A 20,559-nucleotide genomic window follows, 5' to 3' on the forward strand; every position below is an offset into this window, starting at 1 on the left:
CAGTGCATAAAACTAGACACAGGAGGATAGGGCTGAAGATGGCGGGATTCTCCTGCTTCCACTGCAGCATTACTGAGACCATGTGGCTGTATTTCTCACTGTAGCAGAAGGGGGTGGTAGGTGTTTGTGTTCGCAGAATGGCGTGCTTCACCTGCTTGGTGGGAGATCATGTTTGCCTCGGGATATAGCGCAAAGCAATAAAATTAAGGGGGTCATTTACGAACAGTGGCGTATATCTAGTGCAGATTCTGTCACACACCATGGTGCGGCAGAATCTGCTACTTCTTACCCGCTCACGCCAGATCTACAAAAGTGGGCGGGAAAGGCTGGTAGCCCGTCTCGTCTTATTCATCATTTTCTACGCCTGGTTTTGGCGTAAAAAAAAGGTCTAACTATAAGATTGCAAGGAAGCTGTCTTACATTTAGAATTGGCAGTAGATTTGCAGAAGTTATGTAGAGGCTAGCACCTCCACGTAACTTCGGAGATCCACCGCCAGCGCAGAGGCTTACCGGCGTATAAATGTGCCACTAAATTATTACAGCTGCTGACAGCTGTAGTGCCCTGGAGAAAGCATACTTTGGATTATCAGGCTGGGGGTCTGATGGGGATGATCTGAGGCTGGGGGTCTGATGGGGATGATCTGAGGCTGGGGGTCTGATGGGGATGATCTGAGGCTGGGGGTCTGATGGGGATGATCTGAGGCTAGGGATAGTCTGATGGGGTGTGATCTGAGGCTAGGGATAGTCTGATGGGGTGTGATCTGAGGCTAGGGATAGTCTGATCTAGTGGCAGCGCCGTCTGGAACGGGAGAGGTACGTTTTTTTATTTGATCTGATCTGAAGGCTGGATGGTCTGATAGGGGCTGATCTGAAGGCTGGGTGGTCTGATGGGGATGATCTGAGGCTGGGAGGTCTGATGGGGTCTGATCTGAGGCTGGGAGTCTGATCTAAGGCTGCGCCGTCTGGAACTGGAGAGGTAAGTTTATTTATTTATTTTAAATGTCTGATCTGAGGTCTGATTGGGGCTGATCTGAGGCTAATGGAGGGTGGGGAAGGTCTGATGGGAGTATGATCTGAGGCTTGGGAGGGTCTGATTGGGGTCTGATCTGAGGCTGGGGGTCTGATACGGGTCTGATCTGAGGCTGGGGAGAGTCTGATGGAGTCTGATCTGAGGCTGGGGGTCTGATGGGGTCTGATCTGAGACTGGGGGGCCTATTGGGGGTCTGATCTGAGGCTGGGGGGGTCTGATGAGGGTCTGGTCTGAGTCTGGGGGTCTGGTCTGAGCCTGGGGGCCTATTAGGGGTCTTATCTGAGGCTGGGGGTCTTAATGGGGCTGATCTGAGGCTGGGGAGGGTCTGATGGGGGCTGATCTGTGGCTGGGGACCGTCTGATGAGGGTCTGATCTGAGGCTGGGGGGTCTGATGGAGCTGATCTGAGGCTTGGAGGTCTGATGGGGGCTGATCTGAGGCTGGGGATGGTCTGATGGAGTCTGATCTGAGGCTGGGAGGTCTGATGGGGTCTGATCTAAGGTTGGGGAGGGTCTGATCTGAGGCTGGGTGGTCTGATGGGGGCAGATCTGAGGTTAGGGATGGTCTGATGTGGTTCGATCTGAGGCTGGGGAGGGTCTGATGAGGGTCTGATCTGAGGCTGGGGGTCTGATCTAAGGCTGGGGAGGGTCTGATGAGGATCTGATCTGAGGTTGGGGGTCTGATCTGAGGCTGGGTGGTCTGATGGGTGCTGATGTGAGGCTGGGAGGTCTGATAGGGGCTGATCTGAAGGCTGGGGGGGTCTGATGGGGTGTGATCTGAGGCTGGGAGTCTGATCTAAGGCTGGGGAGGGTCTAATGAGGGTCTGATCTGAGGCTGGGAGTCTGATCTAAGGCTGGGGAGGGTCTAATGAGGGTCTGATCTGAGGCTGGGGGTCGGCAGCATAAAGGTTCCCCACCCCTGGTCTATAAGTATCACCTCTCTCATATGTATTTAAGGGCATTGTTTTTCAATCCATAAACTATGCACCCCCTTAATGACACCCTAGCCAGCTGCCTATTTTGACTACCTCTACTCCACAAGGCTACCTAGCATGTAACGGGGTAGTATGAAATCCATGAGCTGTGATGTAGATACAGTTGCAAGAAAAAGTATGTGAACTCTTTGGAATGATATGGATTTCTGCACAAATTGGTCATAAAATGTGATCTGATCTTCATCTAAGTCACAACAATAGACAATCACAGTCTGCTTAAACTAATAACACACAAAGAATTAAATGTTACCATGTTTTATTGAACACACCATGTAAACATTCACAGTGCAGGTGGAAAAAGTATGTGAACCCCTAGACTAATGACATCTCCAAGAGATAATTGGAGTGAGGTGTCAGCCAACGGGAGTCCAATCAATGAGATGAGATTGGAGGTGTTGGTTACAGCTGCCCTGCCCTATAAAAAACACACACCAGTTCTGGGTTTGCTTTTCACAAGAAGCATTGCCTGATGTGAATGATGCCTCGCACAAAAGAGCTCTCAGAAGACCTACGATTAAGAATTGTTGACTTGCATAAAGCTGGAAAGGGTTATAAAAGTATCTCCAAAAGCCTTGCTGTTCATCAGTCCACGGTAAGACAAATTGTCTATAAATGGAGAAAGTCCAGCACTGCTGCTACTCTCCCTAGGAGTGGCCGTCCTGTAAAGATGACTGCAAGAGCACAGCGCAGACTGCTCAATGAGGTGAAGAAGAATCCTAGAGTGTCAGCTAAAGACTTACAGAAGTCTCTGGCATATGCTAACATACCTGTTAGCGAATCTACGATACGTAAAACACTAAACAAGAAAGGATTTCATGGGAGGATACCACAGAGGAAGCCACTGCTGTCCAAAAAAGACATTGCTACACGTTTACAGTTTGCACAAGAGCACCTGGATGTTCCACAGCAGCACTGGCGAAATATTCTGTGGACAGAGGAAACCAAAGTATAGAAGTAAATCAACAACATAATGGCTTAAACAGAAGAAAATCCGCTTCTGGAGTGGCCCAGTCAGAGTCCTGACCTCAACCCGATTGAGATGCTGTGGCATGACCTCAAGAAAGCGATTCACACCAGACATCCCGAGAATATTGCTGAACTGAAACAGTTCTGTAAAGAGGAATGGTCAGGAATTACTCCTGACCGTTGTGCACGTCTGATCTGCAACTACAGGAAACGTTTGGTTGAAGTTATTGCTGCCAAAGGAGGTTCAACCAGTTATTAAATCCAAGGGTTCACATACTTTCTCCACCTGCACTGTGAATGATTACATGGTGTGTTCAATAGAAACATGGTAACATTGAATTCTTTGTGTGTTATTAGGTTAGCCCGACTGTGATTGTCTATTGTTCTGACTTAGATGAAGATCAGATCACATTTTATGACCAATTTGTGCAGAAATCCATATCATTCCAAAGGGTTCACATACTTTTTCTTGCAACTGTAAGAAGACTCACCTTGGGTCATCGCTGTATTGGACAACTGCAAACCGCACTCCGTCCTGATTGATGACATTTATAAAAGGGAGGACCAACCCCTCCATAAACGTCCTAATCATCCGGAAGTTCACCCTTCCGATACTAGATGAGCCATCGACCAGAAATACAATATCTGAGTCGTAGATATTGTCGCATCTTGCTGCGGAGAAGACGAAAAACTGATGAGGGACATCATAATCTATTCCATAATCCAGTGCATTCTATACATGTAACATATTGCAACATTTCTGATTCATTTCTTGATGTATCTTTATAACAGTGGGAGCACCATTTTTCTGATGCAGAGCTACAAATCTACATAGACATAGGGATACATGATAAACTAGTTGCCTGGAGCCACCACTAGAGGGAGCTCAGGAGCTTACTGCATACTGTTCATACATTGAACTTAATAATAAACCTGTATGCTCCAGAGATCCCCCTAGTGGCGGTTGCAGGGATACACAAATTAAAGCCCAAAGGCTTTGAAAAGGAATAGATTGCTGTATAACACATATAACACCAATGTCTTCATATCACCTGGAGCTGCCTTATCTTTCTCAATAACCAAAGCTTTTTACTTCTATGCCTAGCAGAGAATATGCATTTTGAGTCACACATTTACTTTTTTAAATATACAAAGCTATACATTTCTATGCTGTACATCCAATACACTTGCCACATCTTCTCTGTTCACATCCAAAGCAATATCCTTCTTTATATCATTCAATTTTCAGAAGATAATTTACATTGTGGTCAGTGTCTAAGTAAGAAGAGTGCTGAGGGGTTCAAAGTAAGAAGCCACTGAGTTTTTAATGCAGCTTTGGATGTGACTAGAGCATAAGACATATATGTCAATGTAAAATGGTCCAACGCTCAGTTCATTTGCTGTTACTGATGCCACTGTCAGCTGATGGGGAAGCAAGGAGAGGGGAAGCAGCGCAAGGGTCCTGTAAGGTAAGGGGAGATGAACAAGCCCTTACCTTTCACTGGGACAAAGGAAGAACCAGCAAGAGCCAACCCCAGGGCTTGATTTCTGCAACTAGTACCCTTTTTTCTATTTAGACATTTTCTAAATGTTTTGCAATTTATTGCAGTTTTCTTTTTATATATTCATATGTTTTTCTTAACTACTGGGACTTGTTTGTAAATGATTTTTGCAGAGCCGGGTGATCCCTGCGCGGCGTACAGACCGCAACCTTAGCTGATAGGGACGAAAATTCACAAACTGGTGGAAAATTTCAGAGGGGCCTCAGAAAGGCTAGAGCAAACAAATCTAAGCAGACGGGAAGAGTCCAAGACCCAAATACTGGTTTCTATGTGATATTTGCATCTGAATAACCTTATATTATAGAATCCTCCAGCGTGTGACATACATATAGGCAGCTATGTGGCCCTTAGAGAGAGGGCTCCCAGCACTGGTTGGTCCCATCCCTTCTGGGTGGTGAGATCCAGGACTCCCTTCTCCAGAGGTATTACATTGTAAGGAAATGGCCCAAGGGTCACGGAAAGAGGCATAAGGACCCGTCAGAGATTACAGGACATGTAGTCGAGGTGCAGTTACCTACCTTGCTGACCGGAGCTGCGCTCAGGGAGTATTATTAGTGCGTGCAGTGCCACTAAGAGGGCAGTTGACCCTTTCATCTTCTATTCCTACAAGACACACACAAAAATTACCATAGTAATAATTAGTATAGTGAAGCTGTAAGACTAGCGGAAAGCAATATCCTAGTAACATATCTGAATCACCTTCCACTGCCATTTCCAGTTTGGATTTTAATGTAAAAAATGTTGCTAGATGGAAACCATCAACAGGCAGGTGGAATGATGCTGATGGATCTGATTTATGGCTCTGTTTTCCCCCCCCGGCTTCTGTACTTTACATTCCTTAAGTGAGTTCATTGTTTATGTGTTAACAGATCTAAAAGCCATAATCATTTTTATAATCAAGTCTGGAAGCTATAATAATCATAATCTCATATAATGAGATCAGCAGATCCATCAACAGCAACTTGATGACAGCCTCTCAGTAGCAACAGTAGATTCATCCTACACTGCAGGCTTTTGACTTTCTAATATTCTTACTGTAGCAATTTATTTTGCTTTTCTTAAAGGGCATCTGTCAGCAGTTTTGTACTTTTGACACCGGCTGACCTGTTTCATGGGCGCTTGGCAGCTGAAGGCACCTGTGTTGGTCCCATGTTCATATGTGTCCTCATTGCTGAGAAAAATGATGTTTTATTATATGCAAATGAGCCTCTAGGAGCAACGGGGGCGTTACCATTACACCTAGAGGCTCTGCTCTCTCTGCAATTTGATTGACAGGACCAGGCAGTGTAAACATCATCACACCTGGCCCTGATAATTAAAGTGCAGAGGGTGCGGCAGTTGCAGAGAGAGCAGAGCCTCTAGGTGTAATGGTAACGCCCCCGTTGCTCCCAGAGGCTCATTTGCATATATTAAATCATCATTTTTCTCAGCAATGCGGGCACATACGAACATGGGACCAACACAGATGCCTTCAGCTGCCAAGTGTAACAGGTCAGCCAGTGTCATAGGTACAAAACTGCTGACAAATGCCCTTTAAGATCTCTGCTTGCTGCCAGTGAATGGGACCTGGAGAATCATCCTACCCACACATCAAAGAGTCAAAATGGTATTTCCCTTAGCTCCTTTCCCACTCCCGTTTCAACACTTCCAGGTGTCTCCACTGGTCTGTGTAACACATAGGAAATGATGCTCAGCCAATCACTAGCCACAGCGGTGACACGTCTCAGCCAGTGATTGGCTGGGAAGTCATTTCCTGTGCGTCGAAAGAGACCAGGATATGAAGACCAATCGGACAACCCCTTTAATTGTAGCTGAAAGCTACAGGTTGGGAAACAGAAAGAGCAACTGTTTGACGAATCTTTCGATGGAAATCTAATGTTGAAAAAAAAACTATTATCCCTTATGGATTGGGATTTACAGACCTTCTATAGCTAGGAGCTCGCTGCTAATATAAAACATGCATGCCGTTCCCTCTCGAAGCCTGCGAGGGATCAGATAATGGAGACACAAGATGTAGCAGTGCTGGACGTGCTTAGTTCTGTTGCCCCCATGAGTCTGTAACTATGTAGGTCTACAAAGGAGCTTTATACAATTAGAAAATATATACCAGTCCTTTTCAGACCTATGTGTCTCCATAGCTACAGACTACAAACAAACCCTGTGTAGTCAGATCCTTCATTTGCTACTATTTGTCGCTAGAAGCAGGGAGGCGTATGGAGAGCAGTGCATTGGATCAGACGTCGGGGTAGTAGCAAATGGAGCTCAGCAACATCTGACTACACAGGGTTATTTGTAGTCTGTTGCTGTTAGAGATGAGCGAATGTCAGGTTTTGAAATTCATTCACGCTTCGTTTACTGGTAAAAGGTGAATTGCGTTATGGATTCCTTTACCGCGGAGGAACAGGACCTGTGGTGACGTCACTCCGGTCAGTACATGATCCATCACATGATCTTTTACCATGGTGATGGATCATGTGATGACCGGAGTGACGTCACCACGGGTCCTGTTGCTGCACACAGCTAAGATGAAGACAGAAGGAGATGCCGGCATCGCGATCAAGTGGATTAAGGTGAGTTACATTAAAAAAAAAAAAAAGATTTAACCCCTCCAGCGCTATTGTACTATGCAGTCTGTATTCAGAATGCTATTATTTTCCCTTATAACCATGTTATAAGGTAAAATAATAATGATCGGGTCTCCATCCCGATCGTCTCCTAGCAACAGTGCGTGAAAATCGCACCGCATCCGCTCTTGCTTGCGATTTTCACACAACCCCATTCATTTCTATGGGGCCTGCATTTTGTGAAAAACGCACAAAGAGGAGCATGCTGCGATTTTCACACAACGCACAAGTGATGCGTGAAAATCACCGCTCATGTGAACAGCCCCAAAGAAATGAATGGGTCGGGATTTAGTGCGGGTGCAATGCGTTCAACTCACGCATCGCATCCGCGCGGAATCCTCACCAGTGTGAAAGGGGCCTTAGTAACCATCAGTGAAAAACGCATCGCATCCGCACTTGCTTGCGGATGCGATGCATTTTTTACTGAAGCCCCATTCACTTCTATGGGGCCAGGGCCGCGTGAAAAACATACAGAATATAGAACATGCTGCGATTTTCACGCAACGCAGAACTGATGCGTGAAAAACAACGCTCCTGTACACAGACCCATTGAAATTAATGGGTCAGGATTCAGTGAGGGTGCTGTGCGTTCACGTCACGCATTGCACCCGCGCAGAAAACTCCCTCGTGTGAAAGGGGCCTTAGACAAGGCAATGAGTCACATCTTCATCCCTTATCCAAATATTTGCTGTACACAGAGGGGGGGGGGACGGATCTAAAAGAGGAAACTCTGTCTAAACACAGATTTTTTGGCAGCGGGTGTAACATGTTCAGACCTCACATGCGGCACTACAATGTGGACGGCGCCCATTAGCGCAGTTAGCCTATTAAATAGAGTGTCAAATCAAGTAGCTAATAGGCGCCTCATCAGCCTCCAGGCTCGTCGGCCTCTCCGGGAGAACGGTGCAGGTCTTGACATTTGCTTTATATTGGAATTCCTGGAATTTATCTAAATTTACAGCGTTCTCGCATCCACATGTGGTGGGAGCCAGATATGGCCGCCTTACTGTACATCTGCCATTGCAGGTCCTGGCCCACGTATGTTGATGATTAACCCTTTCAGTGTCTCACAAGTCACATTAGCAGGAAGCAAACCATCTGTGGATTACATCCTCCTCTCATGATGGAACCGGCCTTGGCTAGCTTTGCGTTTTCTGAGACTTACTTTTGGAGAACCTGCTCTTGTAGGTTTGCTATTGGTGAGGGTTTGACTTTTGGAACAACCACCAATCATCACAAAGAATTTTTAGCTAAAACAGCACCACTTTCAGGCATTGGCCATGTCCGGTATTGCGGCTCAGTGCCATTCACTTCAATTCGGATGAGCTACAATACCGGATACAGTAGTGGCGCTGTGTGTTCATGACCAGGGCACTGAAAGGCCATTTCCTTTTCTTGGTTTATGATGGGTGACTGAAGGCATAATGGCGTTTTGCTAGGATTTGTGCCTTTGTTTGCATCAAGAATGGGGAGGCCTGATAGGGGCATTGTCAGGGAGGCTTCTGCCCTAGAGGCTTGGTGCCAGACTGGCACCAACAAGCCAAGCCATACTGAAAAGTTCTAAAAGTTTTCATTATATTTTCTCCATCAATTTCTTGCTCTCTTCAAGATCTCTGCTTGCTGATCCTTCATTGTTTATCTCTAGAGGATAAAACTCCGTCCTGGTCATGTGATGGACGCGAGTGCATGTCATGTTACAGTACAGTTATCAGAGCTGTGTCTTGTAATGTCCAGGTCTCTAATGTGGAGCCAAAATGATTAGGGTGCCCTCCAACTTTCCCATCAATCAGACCCTCCTTCTTCATAGCCACCTTCTCTTTGAAGTCCTGATGGATTCTTGCCTCCATGACCTGAGGTAAGAAGGACATGATCAGTCACTCCCCCTCTGTGAGCTCAGAATGTAGGAATGTCCCACTATGGCTGACTCCCCCAGTCCTCCTTTGTGTTTCCCAGCTTTGAAGCCCTCACTTTATCCTTACTAATTGTCTGAAGCCCTTTAACAATCACTTTACCAGCGAGGAGACACATGATAGAAGGTGATACACCTGCAGGCTAGATGATGTCATGGATGTTTTACTAACAAACGTGTCCTGAACAAAGGGGACAAATCCAAAAATAATCATATATATTCCATACAGCTCTCTTAGACAGTCTTATTTAGCCTTCGGTACTACAACTGACCATAGAATCCACCCCATGAAGAACAAGTAGACAATAATCCACTTTATGATGACCTAGTAGATACTTGCCATCCAAGATGATCCAGTAGACAGGTGTCCAGTCCACAATGATCCGGTACACACATGTCAACCCCATGAAGAACAAGTAGACACTACTAGTCCACTTTATGATGACCCAGTAGATACCTGTCCACTCCAAGATGATCCACTTGATACTTGTCCATTCCAAGATGATCCAGTAGACATGTGTCCAGTCAATAATGATTTAGTACACACAAGATCACTCTACAATGACCCGGTAGACACACGATTACTCCATGATGATCGAGTAGACACATGTCCAGTACATGATGATCCAGTAGATACATGCCCCCTCTACAATGATCCAGTAGACACTAGTTTACTCCCTGATGACCAACTAGACATGTGTCCACCCCCATGATGCTGCTGTAGTAAAATGTCCAGTCCATAAAGACCCAGTAGACACATGTCCACTCCACAATAACCCAGTAGACAGATGATGACCCAATAGACATACACTCACCTAAAGAATTATTAGGAACACCATACTAATACGGTGTTGGACCCCCTTTTGCCTTCAGAACTGCCCTAATTCTATGTGGCATTGATTCTACAAGGTGCTGATAGCATTCTTTAGAAATGTTGGCCCATATTGATAGGATAGCATCTTGCAGTTGATGGAGATTTGAGGGATGCACATCCAGGGCACGAAGCTCCCGTTCCACCACATCCCAAAGATTCTCTATTGGGTTGAGATCTGGTGACTGTGGGGGCCATTTTAGTGCAGTGAACTCATTGTCATGTTCAAGAAACCAATTTGAAATGATTCAAGCTTTGTGACATGGTGCATTATCCTGCTGGAAGTAGCCATCAGAGGATGGGTACATGGTGGTCATGAAGGGATGGACATGGTCAGAAACAATGCTCAGGTAGCCCGTGGCATTTAAACGATGGACAATTGGCACTAAGGGGCCTAAAGTGTTCCCAGAAAACATCCCCCACACCATTACACCACCACCACCAGCCTGCACAGTGGTAACAAGGCATGATGGATACATGTTCTCATTCTGTTTACGCCAAATTCAGACTCTACCATTTGAATGTCTCAACAGAAATCGAGACTCATCAGACCAGGCAACATTTTTCCAGTCTTCAACAGTCCAATTTTGGTAAGCTCGTGCAAATTGTAGCCTCTTTTTCCTATTTGTAGTGGAGATGAGTGGTACCCGGTGGGGGTCTTCTGCTGTTGTAGCCCATCCGCCTCAAGGTTGTGCGTGTTGTGGCTTCACAAATGCTTTGCTGCAGACCTCGGTTGTAACGAGTGGTTATTTCAGTCAACGTTGCTCTTCTATCAGCTTGAATCAGTCGGCCTATTCTCCTCTGACCTCTAGCATCAACAAGGCATTTTCGCCCACAGGACTGACGCATACTGGATGTTTTTCCCTTTTCACACCATTCTTTGCAAACCCTAGAAATGGTTGTGCGTGAAAATCCCAGTAACTGAGCAGATTGTGTAAATACTCAGACCAGCCCGTCTGGCACCAACAACCATGCCACGCTCAAAATTGCTTAAATCACCTTTCTTTCCCATTCTGACATTCAGTTTGGAGTTCAGGAGATTGTCTTGACCAGGACCACAACCCGACATGCATCGAAGCAACTGCCATGTGATTGGTTGACTAGATAATCACATTAATGAGAACCAGAACAGGTGTTCCTAATAATTCTTTAGGTGAGTGTATATTCACTCTGTGAAAACCCAGTAAACACATGTTCATGCTAAGATGACCCATGGTCTTGATGACCCAACAGACACGAGTTTACTCCATGATGACCCAGTAGACACAAGTTCCCTGGTGACCCAGTAAGATCATTGGCTACTGCTTGGTGACTCATTAAAGGGTCATTCCTATTTCATAAAGTGATGTCATATCACAAGGATATGACATCACTTTATCATCAGTGGAGGTCCAACTTCATGATCCTCAGAATGAAGGGGCTGGTTCCTTCTAGGTTTTCCCTGCACAGTGGGTAGCAACGCTGTGCAGGAAAAACAGCGAAGGGAACGCTGCACTACACCAACACTGCAGCCCCTTTGTTATCAGGATCAGGGTGGTCCCAGAGGTCAGACGATATCATAAAGTGATGGACAATTCTGTCATTATGCCATCACTTTAAATAGGAATACCCTTTAAGATCAAGTCTAATGCCTGCTGACCCAATGGGATCATGTTTACTCTTAGATATCCCAGCGGCAAAATGTCAACTTCCTGGTGACCCCATAGGATTATGTCCACTTCCTGGTGACCCGGTAGGATTATGTCCACTTCTTGGTGACCCCATAGGATTATGTCCACTTCTTGGTGACCCCATAGGATTATGTCCACTTCCTGGTGACCCCATAGGATTATGTCCACTTCCTGGTGACCCCATAGGATTATGTCTACTTCCTGGTGACCCCATAGGATTATGTCCACTTCCTGGTGACCCCATAGGATTATGTCTACTTCCTGGTGACTCCATAGGATTATGTCCACTTCCTGGTGACCCCATAGGATTATGTCTACTTCCTGGTGACCCCATAGGATTATGTCCACTTCCTGGTGACCCTGTAGCATTTTGTCCACACCTGTCATAGTATATACTCCCTGATGACCCAATGATTAGTATATACTCTCTGCAACATCCAATAAAATAGGCAGATGATTTAAAGGGCCACTTCACCTTCCAGAAGCTGACTGATACTAAGCTGTATTGCTTAGATCAGAGATCAGCAACCTTCGGCACTTCAGCCGTGGTGTAACTACGGCTCCCAGCATCCACACTTGCTTGGCTGTTCTCTAAACTCCCATAGAAAGTGAATGGAGCATGCTGGGAATTGTAGTTTCAACACAGCTGGAGTGCCGAAGGTTGCTGACACCTGGCCAAGATTGAACATAACTGTAGCACACTCTCCTGTGCAAGAAGCATTAGGTCTGTACAGGTTTCTATCCTCTGAAGTATACAAGAATGTTTTCATTTGGTCAAAGCAAGCAGATTTATTGTAAACAGTGAACACAAAGTATATTCTGTGTGGTGCCCATCCAGCAAACATGGGATAAAATACAGTCTGATATGTCATCCTCTGTCAACTCCGAGGCAGCGCTCCAGGAAACATTGGTTTTACTTATAAGCCGGGGGATGACAGTGCAAGAGCGAGGAAACAGCTCAGGAAATGTGAAAAGCAGCCGAGCAGAGTGCCTGCTACATCCATCATCAGAGCCATGCTACTACCGGACACAACCCACCCCTCTTCTTATAGTGCTGCATGGAGAGGCAAACTTACGGCTTATGCGCCTGGCAAAGAGTCACATCTGCTGCAAAACTCTCATGCAATCTCACATTTAAAGGTGAATACTCTTCCCCTTTAAATCTCCCAGAATTTAGCATCTGTACAGCTCTTGATCAGACATTTGATCTAATGTATAAAAAGGTTCACTGCTTTAAAAAAGCTCACCTAAAGCATGTGACTCCTCCAGCAGAATAGTGAGTGCAGCTCTGGAGTATAATACAGGATGTAACTCAGGATCAGTACGGGATAAGTAATGTATGTACACAGTGACTGCACCAGCAGAATAGTGAGTGCAGCTCTGGAGTATAATACAGGATGTAACTCAGGATCAGTACAGGATAAGTAATGTATGTACACAGTGACTGCACCAGCAGAATAGTGAGTGCAGCTCTGGAGTATAATACAGGATGTAACTCAGGATAAGTGCAAATAATGTAATGTATGTACACAGTGTTTCCTCCAGCAGAATAGTGAGTGCAGCTCTGGAGTATAATACAGGATGTAACTCAGGATCAGTACAGGATAAGTAATGTATGTACACAGTGACTGCACCAGTAGAATAGTGAGTCCAGCTCTGGAGTATAATACAGGATGTAACTCAGGATCAGCACAGGATAAGTAATGTATGTACACAGTGACTGCACCAGTAGAATAGTAAATGCAGCTCTGGAGCACTACATTATAAAGCCTCTAAAGATGTAATCACACAGTAGCTGTCATACTCAGCCACAACAAATGTAACCTGCATCTTACATATAAATTCTATAAGGCGACCAAGGCCTGGTTTGATTATGGTGCACAGTGCGGATTCCTCGGTATAACAGATCCGGGCAGGATATACAGGAGGACATCTGTTTGCTCAGCACTATAATCCTAACCTGGATAGGTGTGTCTCATGCTGTAATGTGTAGCCTGGGGCATGGCGGTCTCCACCCATCATCCGCAGCATTTCTCATCCAGCACACCACACGCTCGCAGGCTACAGATTATCAAGCCTTAACCCTTTATCACTAATAGCGATATAGCACAATACGTCCCCAGCACTCAGTCTGCCGGTAGACATGCAATGCAACAAGAAGAGCCACAGATTAAACAGAGGCGTTTGGTAAAGGAGTTCTCCGCTGAATGGGACTAGGCAACACTTTGTCAAGATTTGGGGGGTCATTTAGTAAGACCGGCGTTTTAGATGCCAGTCTTAATAAGGGCCTGTGCTGGTGGTGGATCCGCCAAAGTTATCGGCGCCTCTACATTACTTCAGCAGATCCACCGTCGCATCTAAAAGAGGCGTAGAAAAAAATGAATGAGACGGGCCTGCCGCCCCATCCCCTATTCTCGCCCACGCCACGCCCACTTTTTAGACCTGGCATGAGTCGGGAAAAGTCGCAGACTGGCATCTGCGCCAGAAATGCGCCAAATACAGACATATTTCTATTAGTAAATAACCCCCTTGGTCTGTGCTGGGGCATTGGTTGCATATAAGGCAGTGCTCTCCAGTTAGTGGCGGTCAAGCTGTTACAAGACTACAACTCCTAACATTTTCTGTCTGTCACGAGATATGGCTGTAAGATGTACTTCAAGCTCAATACGTTCACCTCCTCAGTATTCATGCTTGCCCTTTAACGCCACATGACAACTGACAAACAGAGGAACCTGCGGACTGCGGAAGGTGTCAGGACCATTCAGCCTGGATCTGCTCCAATAGACATTGCCATCTACATGTTCTGTTTCAGCAGCTTCTTAGCGATGTCTGAAGCCGGATAACAAGTATCAGCGCCATCGTCCAGCGCTACCACAGGGTGCGGCCCAACTGTCTAAGGCTGAATGGAAAATGATTTATGAAATAATGGATCAAGTTCTCCTATATGGACAGCACGGTGGCTCAGTGGGTAGCAGCCCTGGGGTCCTAGGTTTGAATCTGACCAATGACAACATCTGCATGGAGTTTGTATGTTCTCCTCGTGTTTGCGTGGGTTTCCTCCGGGTTCTCCGGTTTCCTCCCACACTCCAAAGACAGACTGATAGGGACCTTAGATTGTGAGCTCCTGGGGACAGAGCGATGATAATGTCTGTAAAGCGCTGCGGAATATGTCAGCGCTATAAAGTGCATAAATAAATATCACAAGTGTAATCTATCCATCTTCTTTCTTTCATCTATCTATCTATCTATCTATCTATCTATCTATCTGTCTGTCTGTTCTATATATCTATCTATCCACCCACCCTTCCTTCTTTCTTTCTTTTTCTTCCTTCCATATATTTTTCTTTCTTTCTATCTTTCTTTCTTTCTTTCTTACTTCCTCTTTCTTCTTCTCTTCCTTCCTTCCTTCCATATATCTATCCCATATCTATCTATCTATTTATATATCTATCCACCCACCCTTCCTTCGGTCTTTCTTTTTTTTTTTCTTTCTTTTCCTTCCGTATATCTATCCTATATCTATTTATCTATCTATCTTTCCACCCACCCTTCATTCTTTCTTTCTTTCTCTTCCGTATATCTATCTATCGCTATTGTGCTTTGTGTGGTTTTATCCTTTGCTATTTTATACATCTAATTTTTACTACTTTTCTAAATGTTTCGTTGCTAGAGCCACTTTGTGTACAAGGTCTGAAAGGCATAAATAACAGAGAGCCCCCTCCTGACCGGACCCCCACCCCCATTGATTATTGGCTGGTCGGCTGAGCTTTCCAGGCCCTTTGTCCTCCTGGTTCTGGTTCATTATAAAGGGCAGGGCTGGAGCTCGGAGCTCTCAGAAGACGGTCATTGTGCGGCTGCCAAGGAGACATCTCCCCCTGTTTGTGCAGCTCTTCTCCCTCTGCCCCATTGTCCACCTGTGATAGATTAATGCTTCAACAACATGTGCGATCCCCACTCTTCAGATGAACTCCTGGAAGTCATTCCAATGGGATTCTCCTAGAAACCGGAACTTTGCCGGCTCATAAAAGATGACTTTGCTTGTGACTTGTTGCTGATGGCCATGATCTCTTACTGCTCTGTCTCTGTGTCAGTCTTCATTGCTCTTCTGCTATTATATTCATAAATCAGCCAACCCAGAATGTATCCTTTCACCCACATAGGAGAGTGATATCTTTCTGCACTATATGGAGTTGTGAGAGAGTAATGTTTGAATATGTGGGTTATTTTTGTTATCCTTACAGGAACCAGAGCTCTATTTTACTGACGCAGAGCTCCAAATCCTCTGCTTTCCATCACACAACCATACAGTTACATGATAACCTTTTAGCTGCCTCGAGTGGCCACTAGGGGGAGCTCCCTGCATACAGCTTTATACATTCTAGATGAAGCTCGGAATTTTTTAAGATAGAGATTTTAGGGGGTGAATACTTTTACAAGGTTCTGTACTAGTCATTCAATCTGTGATTCAATTCAGGTTCAGTTCTCATCTCTGGAATCCGGCAGCAGAGGTGGGTGGTGGCGAGGTTTATTTTTTTGCTCCCTTTGATGCTGCGGAGATTAAGCCTTAAGACCACACCCGAGCCCAGGTATACATGACATCATGTCTCTGAGGTCTTCCCTCCGAGATCAAATTCTGCATTCCATGATGATAACCCCCATCATCCATTTCCCATATACTGTATAAAATGACACAGCGAGGCAATAAGTAAGGGATTAGCCCTGGTAAGATGATGTCTTCTGCAGAATGTATCCATCCCCGTTAATTGGATTTATACGATCGTCCATCAGACTCAGCAATTAACAATTAAGCTTCAATACTCCAAACATATAATACCCGCTCATTATAGATCCCACAGTAATGGGCATATTGTAATGCCCATAGTGCCAACTGTTGGTTACAGTTCCCACAAGTACATTGTAATACCCAATTGTGCCAGCTCCCTATAATCCCCATGATGCCAGGATCACTATAATCTACAGTGCCAGTCACATTGTAGTGTCAGCCTTATTATAATCCCTATTACCATGTATCTGAAGCATTATAACCCCCATAGTGCCAGCTCATCATAACCCCCATAGTGCCAGCTCATCATAACCCCCATAGTGCCAGCTCATTATAACCCTCAAAGTGCCAGCTCATTATAACCCCCATAGTGCCAGCTCATTATAACCCCCATAGTGCCAGCTCATCATAACCCCCATAGTGCCAGCTCATCATAACCCCCATAGTGCCAGCTCATCATAACCCCCATAGTGCCAGCTCATTATAACCCCCATGGTACCAGCTCATCATAATCCCTATAGTGCCAGCTCATCATAACCCCCATAGTGCCAGCTCATAATAACCCCCATAGTGCCAGCTCATTATAACCCCCATAGTGCCAGCTCATTATAACCCCCATAGTGCCAGCTCATCATAACCCCCATAGTGCCAGGTCATTATAACCCTCATAGTGGCAGCTCATCATAACCCCCATAGTGCCAGCTTGTTATAACCCCCATAGTGCCAGCTTATTATAACCCTCATAGTGCCAGCTCATTATAACCCTCATAGTGCCAGCTCATTATAACCCTCATAGTGCCAGCTCATTATAACCCCCATAGTGCCAGCTCATTATAATCCCCATAGTGCCAGCTCATTATAGAACATGTCCTATCATGTTAGTCCACAGTGCCAGTCACACTGTAGTGTTATAGTGCCAGCCTCATTATAATCCCCACTACAATGTATCTGAAGTATTCTAGTCTTCACAGTATCAGACACATTGTAGCGCCCACCTCAGTGTCGGGCACCACTCACTTGTCCATTGCACCCCCTATACTGCTTCCTGCCATCAGTGGCTGTTATATGTAACTTCCTATTCCTGCCCTGATCTCTGGCATTAGAGGTTGGCACAGGAGAAGGATGCCCATGCACTGAGAAAAGCTTATTACAGATTGCTCTGGCCGGGATTGCATAGGGTATAAAGCAGCAACAAAGGGCTTATATACCAAAATCCTGCACCTCTGCAGACAGACTGACGTGACTTGGCGGGCACTCTGCCATGTACCATTCCAGACCTCCTTTCTCTGTGGGCCAAGTACAATACTGCAGTGATACATGAAGAGTGCCAAAGCAAGCAGAGGTACTACTACCCTCTGGATGACTCTGTATGTGGTACAGGTGAGAAGTTCTGTCAGCTTTAAACTATATCCATCCTGCAAGAAGATCCAGGATCCGATCCTTCCAGTTACTGACCCTTTGGCACCGCAGAGGCAGGTGTGCCCAGCTGGGGGTCACAGACAAAAAAATCACCCCTGTTGGAAAATGAATCAAAATGTGGAAATAGTGCCAAGTACCAGAACTCAGGGAGTGGGTTTAACCCTTCATGGCAATGTCGAGTCCGCACAGGTCTGGGAAGGAAGGGGGGGGGGGGGTCGTACGACAAATGTGTTTGTATTTGGTCAGTGAAGGGGCTAATGTAAGGACAATGGGTGCCAGGAGGCTGTAGTCCACGGTGAGACGCCGGGCGTAGCTGTAGTGGGTGCAGGGGTAACAGCTGCACCTGGCAGTGGGTCCAATGGTACAATAGAAATGAGAGGCGGGGGCTCTATCACCTATCCAGGTGCGCCCATTCTGTAGATTTGCGATAGTCACATGATTTGTCATTCACAAGCATTTCCATGGTCTGTGCTGTGCCCATGCTAGGTTGGCGTGAGATGCACCCCTGTGCCCAAAACCAGCATGCAAGGGATTGCCCTGCTAAAATTGCTAAAGCGCTTTGCAATTCCATCAAGACCCAATCTTAAAGGGGTATTCCCGTCTGGACATTTATGGCATATCAATAGAATGGGCCATACATGTCTGATAGGTGTGGATGCCAACCATGTGAGCCACTCAACACAAGAACAGGGTCCTGGCATAAATGAAGAGAAAGTCATCCTCTCCATTTACTGGTATGGGACTTCTGAAAACAACCAAGGGCAGTCCCATAACGGTAAAAGGAGGGTGGCTGCGCATGCGCTGTGTCCTCTCTATTCCCTGCAATGGGACTTCCAAAAATAGCTCAGTGAGTGCACACGGCTATTTTTGGAAATCCCATACCAGTAAATGGAGAGGACACAGCGCATGCGCAGCCACCCCTCTAATCACCTTTGTGGGACTGTGCTTGGCTATTTTCGGATATCCCATACCATTGAATGGAGAGGACACAGCGCATGCGCAGCCACCCTTCTAATCACCTTTGTGGGACTGTGCTTGGCTATTTTCGGAAGTCCCATAGCAGTGAATGGCGAGGACACAGCGCATGCACAGCTACCCTTCTAATCACCTTTGTGGGACTGTGCTTGGCTATTTTCGGTAGTCCCATAGCATTTAATGGAGAGGACACAGCACATGCGCAGTGTGCCTGATTGGCCGTTCTGCAAAAAGATAGGACATGTTCTATCTTTTTGTGGAACGGAAGTACGGGACGAAACTCCATGGAAGCACTCCGCAGTGCTTCCGTAGGGTTCCGTTCCGTGCTTCCGTTTCGCACCATTCCGCATCTCCGGATTTGCGGACCCATTGAAGTGAATGCGGAATGCACACGGAAGGGTACCCGTGTATTGCGTATCCACAAATGCAGTCCGCAATACGGCAACGGGACACCTACGGTCGTGTGCAGGAGGCCTTAGGGTGCACTCACACGCTGCGTATTTTGTTGCAGACATTTCCATGACTGAAAATCAGTTCCATTCATTCAATCCAAGCACACGGATGTCAGTAAATCCCGGGGTGAATGGAACTTTTTCTCAGTCGCTGAACTTTCTGCAACAAAATACACAGCGTGTGAATGCAACCTTAGCACCCAACTTTCGGAGTCCTGAAAATCATGGCATGCAGCTCTACACATGAGAGGGGGCGTGCCCCTTCTCTACACAGAGTCAGTTGTGAGAATGCCACATGCCCCCCAGCCCCTGCCTGCCGACCCCATCTTACTATTTCCAAAAATCAAGGGAAGTTTCGACATTACCTTTGCTGTAGGTGCATAATCCACGGGTCTCCCCCTTCCTATGGGTAGCTGGGGATGGCAGAGGGGCGACACCTTCTGCTGCGTCTTGACTTTCTGTTTCTTGCAAATTCACTTTCCTGCACAGGAAGATTAGAAAATCCTTGAGGGGGGAAAAAAATCGAAAAATGTCATCAAATGACTCCCCAAATTATGCTTTCCTGGTTCTTCTTTTGCTCGTTTCTGTCGTTGCCTCTCCCAGACGTTTTTTTAGCATGTACCCTAAAGCTACACAAAAAGTTAATGCTGTGTAATTAATCCCCCAGCCCTTCCTCTGCAGCTCGCAGCCAATAGATAGGAAGACAGGCAGATGCCAGCTACAGTCTCCTGCCAGCCAGGTGAATGGACGCCGGACTGCCTGTGACACAGATTCTCCCCTCTAATGCTTCCCGGCTCCGCCTCCTGTCTGCAAGAAAGAAAAAAAAGAACAAGATTTATTTGCAACCACGAAAGGCGAAGGAGGAACATAAGAAGCAGCTGAAAGACGTAGAATCCCTTGTAATTGTATTATCAGTGCATTGAAAAGGGTCTGTTTTTTCCCCTTCCCAATAGCGCCACTCTTGTCTAGAGGCTGTGTGTGGTACTGCAGCATAGTCCTATTTATGTGAAAGCTGCTGTACCAAGTGCAGCCCATGGACACTGCTATATTACAGGCACAGTGGGGTGCATACATTGCTATGGAAGCATAATAATCTCTTAGGCCTCTTTCACACGGGCGTTGCGGGAAAAGGTGCGGGTGCGTTGCGGGAACATGCGCGATTTTTCCGCTCGAGTGCAAAACATTGTAATGCGTTTTGCACGCGCGAGAGAAAAATCAGCATGTTTGGTACCCAAACCCAAACTTCTTCACAGAAGTTCGGGCTTGGGATCGGTGTAATGTAGATTGTATTATTTTCCCTTATAAC

At 46.0% G+C, this 20,559-nt stretch overlaps 1 protein-coding gene across 1 annotated transcript in view; it reads right to left on the minus strand.

Moving 5' to 3' along the window:
- COL7A1 (collagen type VII alpha 1 chain) overlaps positions 1-20,024 on the minus strand; it is a 92,384-nt gene extending 72,360 nt beyond the window's left edge. The window contains exons 1-3 of the mRNA XM_044277444.1: positions 19,619-20,024; positions 5,069-5,153; positions 3,480-3,660 (exon numbers count right to left, since the gene is read on the minus strand). Of these exons, the coding sequence (XP_044133379.1) occupies positions 3,480-3,660; positions 5,069-5,144 (257 nt within the window). The 5' untranslated portion in view covers positions 5,145-5,153; positions 19,619-20,024. The remainder of the gene's footprint in view (positions 1-3,479; positions 3,661-5,068; positions 5,154-19,618) is intronic.
- Between the last annotated feature and the right edge of the window lie 535 nt (positions 20,025-20,559).

Source organism: Bufo gargarizans, chromosome 2, assembly GCF_014858855.1.
Source record: "Bufo gargarizans isolate SCDJY-AF-19 chromosome 2, ASM1485885v1, whole genome shotgun sequence".
NCBI lineage: Eukaryota > Metazoa > Chordata > Amphibia > Anura > Bufonidae > Bufo > Bufo gargarizans.